The sequence below is a fragment of the Anopheles merus genome, chromosome 2R (genome assembly GCF_017562075.2).
Source record: "Anopheles merus strain MAF chromosome 2R, AmerM5.1, whole genome shotgun sequence".
In the NCBI taxonomy this organism is placed as follows: domain Eukaryota; kingdom Metazoa; phylum Arthropoda; class Insecta; order Diptera; family Culicidae; genus Anopheles; species Anopheles merus.
The window spans coordinates 25,750,712-25,758,798 of record NC_054082.1 but is presented as its reverse complement, the minus strand read 5'-3'; the positions used below and the strand labels follow the sequence as shown (position 1 = coordinate 25,758,798).

Here is an 8,087-nt window from a genome sequence, read left to right as displayed (position 1 = left end):
GAGAGTGTCCCGAGAACAGAGATTCGAATCGATATTTCCTTTTCACAAATGTTCTCCGCTTCTCTCTTTCACACGCACCCACACATTGCACATTGACCGAGGTACATAAAAAGTGAGAACGAAGCATATCTTCCCGCGTTGGTCTTGGAAGAACTTTGCATCCTACGCGGTGCTGCGCTTGTAATGCGATTGGCGAAAACTTTGCTGCAACAAAAGCTCTCATACCTCACTAGCTCAACCGATTACGGGGCCGATGGGTGCCTACGAGTTAAAAAGAAGGGTGCAGGAGATCGTACCGGTTCACAACCACCACGTTTGATACAATGTGGCGGAATACAGCTTCGTGTGCAGGTGTGCAGTGTTTCGTAACAGCTTATGGGTTAAAAATATGCCGATTCGAAGCTTTATCGATGGAACTGACTGATGGGATCGAATGTTAACGCTAGATTGAACCCTTCGGGGGCAGTTTTAAAGTGAACGGCATTGGCATTACGTGCTCTGGGCTAGTAGACGTTATGATTATTGGACGAATATTTTAGTGCGATATAAAGGTATTATGAATTTTGCACGTTCTGTCTGTGAAGTTTCACCATGTTTAATTCTTTGCCAAATCGGACGATTTTGCTAGGGGTGTAAAAGTAACTAAACAAGCAAACGAGAAAGTAGCACGTTTAAAAATTCTCATAACAAGATTTTGTAACGGAAACAACTCGCCGATCGTACAAACTTTACGTATCTCACATGCCTGTGCTTTTAAGGCATAAATGAATGCGAGCTACATCGACACGAGAGCATGAAATTGCACTTCCTTGGCGATGCATTTGGCATCCAAGAACCAAAGTGGCCAGACACTGGTCAAACTCTCCAACACAGTACCGTGCTGCAACCATTTCCAGCTTGCCAAGCTCGTCGCCCCGTTGCTCCTACTCCCCTAATTTTCTTCTTGCTGGATGGGCCACTTCCAGCGCAACAACTTCCGGTGAATGCTGAACATGCAAATTCGTTACATGGCTACTAGTGCTGCTGTGGCTGAAATACTTGGAGCCCATCCAGAGAAGCTCACCAGCTACTCGGTAGCATCCAATGGGAGCGAGTTTTTGTTGGGAAAAAGCGAAGGTAGTGTCCAGTTTTCGACAGTTATTATGACACGATAAATTATTCCACCCTTCCCAAACTTCCATGTGCGCTTGTGCGGGTGGTGGCTCTCCATTTCTGAACACATCCTTTAGAGCCCGTTTCACTCACGTTCGCTGTTTCGCTCCTGCAAGCGCAATCCTTGATGCAAGCGATTCAATTACGTCGTGCAAGGCAATGGACACTTTTGACCTGCTGCCTTGGTACACTGCAGCGCTGGAGCCGAATAGTTTTCGCTCGCTGGCTACAACTACCGTGCGCACTTGTCCGTGTAGGACGGTGAGTGGTTCTACCGCATCCCTTGCCCACTGCTAGAGGTTGCCTAATGACGGCGTGTAGGAAGATGCTCAAGCGGGAACATATTTCACATGCCGGTACCAATTTTTGGGCATATTCGGGTTTAATTAGTTACCTCCGTCGGGCGGTGGTTATTCGTTTCCGTTGCGTTCCATCTCCGGATGCTGGGATAAAGTGCATATTTCAGGTGGAACGGATGCAACAAGCGGTGGGGTGTTGTGTGAACTATGACTGTATGAGCATCGAAAGGTGACTTTAGAGTGTTTGGTTGGACGAGAACTCGAAACAATTGCCTTAGGATGTTCTGTTACAAACATTTAAATTCTGGAAACTGGACCATTTCCTTTGCTGTGGCATTTTTTTCTGAAAACGTGTTTGTTATCATTGGATTACATTTGTGCAAAAGCACATTTACATTTCAACCTCGGCCTAGATGACTGGAGCAGTAAACGTACATTTTCTATGAACTGTCGGTAAAACCAAAGTTATTTATAAAAACCAGTACAAGAAAAAGGTTGCTTAACATCATCCAACCAATCGAATAGATGAAAGGAACCTTTGCTGCTCTTCCGCCAAATTCCTGTGCCTGTGTTCTGTCGCAAAAAGGGCACGGTACCACGCAGCGCCCACTGTCCATTACCGAAAGTGGAATTGATCAAGCGGGCAGCAGAGTCGGCAACAGGTAGCGTCTTCTCCGGGCCGGAAATTAAACAACATATCAATTTTTTCCGAATGTACCCTTCGCTTCCCTCCGGTGGAGTAGCGAGCGGGGCCACGAAGAATATGCTGTACCGTTGTGGTTTTCCTTTACCTGGAGCGCTCCCATTTCCCGGCAGGCTACAGGCAGGGACTGCAATCGGCCGGCCACAGGTACCATGACATCTGATCAAAGGGTACTCATCAAACCGGTTAGCAACTAGAACTGATTCGTTAAATGCATTCGGCGAAAGAAAACATACCGCTGGTGGTACTTTCATCGTTTGTGCACTGTTATTCCGTATCGCAACATCGGCTTTGCGGCTAGTGGTACGGGTTTCTGCTGATATCAGCCCCTGGATCCGTGTCTAGCATTTCATCAGCATGATGGCACCGCGAAGACGTTGGTTTTGTAGCGAAGATACGCTACTTTTCTTTCGTGCTGTTACATCTGTCAAGCGTTAGCAGTAAGTAAATATAATGGCACCAGGTTTTTGTATAGAACGAACAGACGCTGCTTCGGGGTATGTAGCGGCAGCACTGTACACTGGAACCGATGTCTCAAAGGAAGCAAAAGCAAACGTTCTATTTTGTTGCAAGCTGCTGTTGCTAGCGCTGCTGTCCACGGCTTGCGGGAGTTTCGCTATTTCTCAATATCAAAGCCATTTATAATAAAAGCCAAACGCTCGTGCTATAAATCCCGTGCTCTGACGTCAAATCGACTGTTGTGCTGAATGTTTTGTGTGTCATTCGCGTTCTTCTCTGTGTGTGTGCGTGTGTTTTTGCTATCTTCTGACCGCGCCTTATGCCTCAATTTGCATATTGATGTAAACTACCGACAACAATCTACATTTCGGAGTGATTAAATTGTTCCACCGCGGGGCAGATCAGCAGGCCCCGGTCAGGTTGTGTTTCTCCACCGGGATGGAAACATAATAAATTGTCCACCAGCTGGGTGTCACCGTGGAGAGAACTGGTTTTTGTTGTGTTCTGGTGCCCGATAGCTTCCCATCCGCCACGACAAATCTAGGAGAATTAGCAAGCGGTTGTTGGGCTATTTGCTGTCTTTTTCTTTTCGTTTTGTTTTGGTCACCTTTTTGCTGCTTGTGGACGTTAGCCTGTTTTCGGATGCGCCAAAACCAGTTTCATCGCGGTGATATGTAGATGGACATCCCAGTTTAGCGCAGCAGATTGTTTTTGATGCTGAGCTAGAGACTTCGGCCCGCGGTTGACACCTTTTAATCATCTACATACGCTTACTTTCTCTTTCTTTTACGACCATCCGGCTGGGGGTATGAGTGGAGCGTTTGTTTATTTTTATCGCAGCACCTTGATCTTGCGTGCGTGAGACCGCCAGAGTGGTGGAACGGGTCCCGTGACGACACCTTGCTTGCTCAGGTGGTGGTTGCGGCGGGATAGAAAAGGATCGTAGCATCTAGAAATTAATTCACACTGCCGAATTGCCAACAGTTTCCGGCACAAAGCAATCGAGAAAGTATTGGCACGAGAGCTAACCAGTCGAGATAGTGCCAAAACGCACCGGAGCGCTATTTGGGTCAAGTGTGTCCCCATCCAAATCAAGTGAGTTCGCAAACCAGTTCGGGATGCTTTCCTCACCGTTTCGGGATGCTCTCTGAGAAAGCTTTGCCTGTTTGTGCGCAGTTTCAGCTAACGGTTCTTGCTGTGCAGCTCCTATTGAACGGCTAATGACACAGCGCTGCCCGGGAGAAAAGCCCAACGCTTGGGTTATGGTTTAGCGACTGGCCGGCGCATCCACCAGTCGCGTTTTAGGACCGAACCGAAAATGAGGCAACTACAGCTGCTCCTGCTTGGAGCCTTCCTGCTGCTGCTGGCGGTCGCCGTCGTGACCGTGGACGGGGAGCCGATCAAATCGAGCAGCCACGGGCACCACCAGCACCACCACCATACACATCACAAGAAGAAGCACGGCAGCCATCATCACCACAACATGGTATACGGGTTTGGCGATCCGTTCGAGTCGAACGGCCGGTGGCTCCAGGACGAGAGCGACCAGTGCAACTGCAACGTGATCGTGCAGAAGATGAAGAAGCTGCGCGAGAAGGTCCTGCTGGTGGTCAGCTCGTTCGACAAGCTGCTGAAGGTGCAGGTCGATCTGCGCAACATCAAGAACCTGCTGAAAAACATCGACCTGAGCCTGACCGCGCTCGGTGGGTTCGTGTCGAACAGCGAGAGCCAGATCGCGTACCTCGAGGAACAGACGCATGCGGTGTCGATGCTGCTAAGGTAAGGGAGGAAGCGTGTTTGTCACCGTTTGTCACGCGTGCCCCTCTTTTCGGCTCATGTGTATTTGCTTTCCACCCTTTCACTTATTGCAGCCGCGCCAAGGCAGGTGCGGTACAGCTGCTGACGAGGGAAAATCTCATCGAAGCGCTTGGGCCGGTCAAATCGTCCACGGAGGCACCGCCGCTGCAGGAGCTGGACGAGATCGTGTACAGCTCGTGCCAGGATCGGCGCATCATCAAGACGGGCGTGTACCGGGTGTACACGAACGTGACCAACAGCATGTACGTGCTGTGCAGCCTGGACTTTGGGCAGAACGCGTGGACGGTGATACAGAACCGGTTCGACGGGTCGGAGACGTTCTTCCGGCCGTGGAACCACTACAAGCGCGGGTTCGGGTACTTCGGGCACGGCGAGTACTGGCTCGGGCTGGAGAACATCTACGCGATGATGGCGGGCCGCGAGTACGAGCTGCTGATACTGCTGGAGGACTTTGACGGGAAGTTCGCGTACGCCAAGTACAAGTACTTCCGCATCGACGGCGAGAAGGACGACTACCGGCTGGCCAAGCTGCACGGGTACATTGGCAATGCGGGCAACTCGCTGCAGGATGCCGAGGGCATGAAGTTCTCGACGTACGATCGGGACAACGACAAGTCGCCGGAGAACTGTGCGCAGGCGAACCACGGTGGCTGGTGGTACAAGGCGTGCGGTGATACGTGAGTGTTATGCTACTGGGGTGGGGAGGCGGCTGTCACAACTGTCATGGCGCTTGATTAACACACTGGTGTTGGTGTCTTTCAATGATTACATGTTTACAGAAATTTGAACGGAGCGTATCGGAAGGAGTACTCGCACGATCTGTCGGGAATTTTCTGGAAGGAGTTCCGCGGGCTCAACTACAGTCTGAAGCGGTCCCGCATTATGATGCGCAACAAAAAGGAGCATCACCACAAGCAGCACTACCACCATCATGCGCACCACGGCTACCACAGGATAGATGAGGAAGGCTATGAGGAGGAGGAAGAGGAGGAGGAAGATGATGAGGAGGATGAGGAGAAGTACTATGCGGCGGGCTTTGAGGCCGAACTCTAGCGTCGGAGCGCTGGTGAAGTCGTGTCGGACCATGGAACAGATATTTATTTAGATTGTACTCGTGCGCCTTCGGTAGAGAGGCAATAATAAAGCTATATTGTTTGACTATGTCATCTTTGCATATAAGTCGATTACAATTTTGGATAGCATAAGTGATATCCATATATTAATGGTAAAAATCGCAAAATAAGCGTTTACTTCAGCATTTTTCAATTATATTTCAAGATTGTTTTTTATTGCGTCATGTCCTAATGACAGACTCCCTTTTAATAGACCCTAGATCCAGTAGGAAACTTAGGCTTATCCCTTTATTATGATGTTTTTATTTCTTCCCATACCTACTCCAAGTGATTGCATTCAGTGAATTGTAACACAGTACACATATTAATTTGTGTAATTTATTTTCTGTCATAATAAATAATCTTCTCCCCCTTGCAGCATACTCGCTAAAGCCCATCTCTCTGATGGGAATCTCCGGCACAGTTCGTCAATGCTGTGGTCGCATCGACTGGTCGCATTAAGGGGCCATTGCGATAGTTACAGGAACCGAAAAAACGAAACAAACTGAACCCATCGGGAAGGGGCAAGCCGTGCGCTTTCCAGTGAATAATTCAAATTATTTTTATTTATTACTGCGCCCAAACCTGCTGGACCTGCTGGGGGCAATGATTTATGCTTGCGCCCGATGCTCCGGGGCAGCACGTGGAGTCGGGTTGGTTGTGGTGGTTGTCGTTGTTTTCGGTTGTTTTGGCCCCCGAAGAAGATGTGTTGCCTGTGTGGAAGGAATGAAGCGTAAACGAAATTAAAATAAAATGCATTTCTGCATTAATGACCATTAATCCATAATGGGCTTGGCGGGTGGTACTGTCGCGCGGTGGGTTGTAGCGTTGTATCAATTTATTGGCAACTGTCATTTGATGATTGAGACGCTTTGTGATGTGAGTGATAATTTTCGAGATATGTGTATGTTGTAACAACATTATTTATTCTATTTATTTTTCTTATTTTGTTCTGCTTGGATTTCTCTATTGTATATTATGATTTGTAATCTTCTCAAAATAAGAAAGTAATTTGAAACTTGTCAATGGGGCCCTTTCCGTTTGAAGTTCGGTGGCTGAAATTTCAGCCTGTCAGCTGTTTGCATTGTATAGCAGTTTTCGAGCAGCTATCTAAGTGAGTATAATATACAGGTGGGCTTATCCCAAGGTGTATGAATTTAGAAGGCTGATTTTTACCGCTTCAGCTTCTGAAGGAAGATTTTAAGAGTGTTTTGTGTATTTGTCAAGCCTCCAGAAAGCTTGTTTGAGCAAAAGCTTTCACCCGTCCTGTCAAAAAGTGTTGTTCAAAATTGGTTATAAAAAATGCTATGAAGCCACTTGGATTTGGACTGATCTCTTTAATGCAACTTGGGGTAAATGTAAACAACTCCGTGTTTTGCCATTTTTTCGAGCAGGCTACATGATTTCAGCCTCCAACTGTCAAATTTCGTACAAAAAGCTGACTAGAATCGTGAAGGGCCCCAATTACGGTTTTGATAGAAGCTAACACTAGTATCGCTGTGCTTTTCTTTATTTTTTACAGTTGCAAAATAACTCATTAAAACATTAAAAGCATTCAAAACAAACCGCAACGAAAAAAAAAACATCAGGAAAGGAGACGGAATTCCCCAGAACTAGTAGACAGAATAAAAAGCTCGGCAATAATTCAAAAGCTGCACGCTTATGTTAAGGAACCCCAGAAAGTAATTCCATGCTCTATTTTCCTTGCAACGTCACTGGCAGCATTTGGCCCGAGCACAGATTTTAATGAAATGCCACTCCCAAAATTAGGCAAACGATTCTCGCACCAGCATAAAATGGGGAAGCAAAGAAATAGTGCCACCTAATGAAACAACCCACCGCTTCTGTGACTTTTCACTGAGGAGAGCGGTGCGGGGGAACTGCCCGTTGCCCGGTGCTTTCCAAGGATGTGCACAGCTTTCGGGAGCATTTTACTTTGATGTTCGTGGGCTCTGTGGTACGAATTTTCCTTTTCACTATACAATATCCCCCAACATCAGGTCGGGTCAGTGGGTGCAGGGTTTGCGTTGCTTTTCAATGGTTTCGCGGTGTACGGGAGGGACGGTAAGAGCGTGAGTAGCATGAAATGTGGAGAGAAAAACACGGGACCATGTATAACGCGAATATGCACACTGCACTGACGTCAGTGTACGGGCAGTGGCGTTTTCGGAGGTGCCTGCAGGTACATAGCTATGTCCTCGTGTGCTCTTAACACTGGTGCTGCATTCCTTCATTCCACTGCCGGTAGTGCTTGATCCTTGCAGTGGCACATTTTTGTCTCGGCGTGCGCGCGCGCACGTGTGTGTGTGTGTTGGTCGTGATGCACTTCTTATCACTGCGCTAGCTTCGCTCAACATAATCATCATTATCGTTCGCATCATCAGCTGCTTCGTCACCGATGGTCCCGCGGGGAATTCGCTCGTTTGCACCGGTTGGCAACAAAACGTAGAGAGGGTTTTGGGGTTTTTTTGGAGTCGTTCTGTGTGCACTATACTCGCTCCATCCTTCTCTGGAGGGGGTAGAGAGGGTGGGCTTTTTTTTAGA

The 8,087-nt window shown here is 47.9% G+C and overlaps 1 protein-coding gene across 2 annotated transcripts; it reads left to right on the top strand.

Moving 5' to 3' along the window:
• Window positions 1–3,365: 3,365 nt before the first annotated feature.
• LOC121588774 (angiopoietin-related protein 1-like) lies at window positions 3,366–5,620 on the top strand. 2 transcript variants are annotated; one of them, XM_041907098.1, is made up of 4 exons: window positions 3,366–3,708; window positions 3,790–4,392; window positions 4,485–5,108; window positions 5,211–5,620. In XM_041907098.1, the coding sequence occupies exons 2-4, from the start codon at window positions 3,932–3,934 to the stop codon at window positions 5,482–5,484; spliced, it is 1,359 nt and encodes a 452-aa protein (XP_041763032.1). In that variant the 5' UTR covers window positions 3,366–3,708; window positions 3,790–3,931; the 3' UTR covers window positions 5,485–5,620. The 2 variants fall into 2 exon arrangements, with proteins under 2 accessions (XP_041763032.1, XP_041763031.1); XM_041907097.1 differs by having other exon boundaries at window positions 3,366–4,392.
• The last annotated feature ends 2,467 nt before the right edge of the window (window positions 5,621–8,087 follow it).

Coding starts and splice junctions, on each gene's coding strand:
- LOC121588774 (XM_041907098.1), top strand. CDS start 3,932: ATGAGGCAACTACAGCTGCTCCTGCTTGGAGCCTTCCTGCTGCTGCTG. Junction 4,393..4,484: donor GCGGTGTCGATGCTGCTAAG/GTAAGGGAGGAA, acceptor CACTTATTGCAG/CCGCGCCAAGGCAGGTGCGG. Junction 5,109..5,210: donor TACAAGGCGTGCGGTGATAC/GTGAGTGTTATG, acceptor ACATGTTTACAG/AAATTTGAACGGAGCGTATC.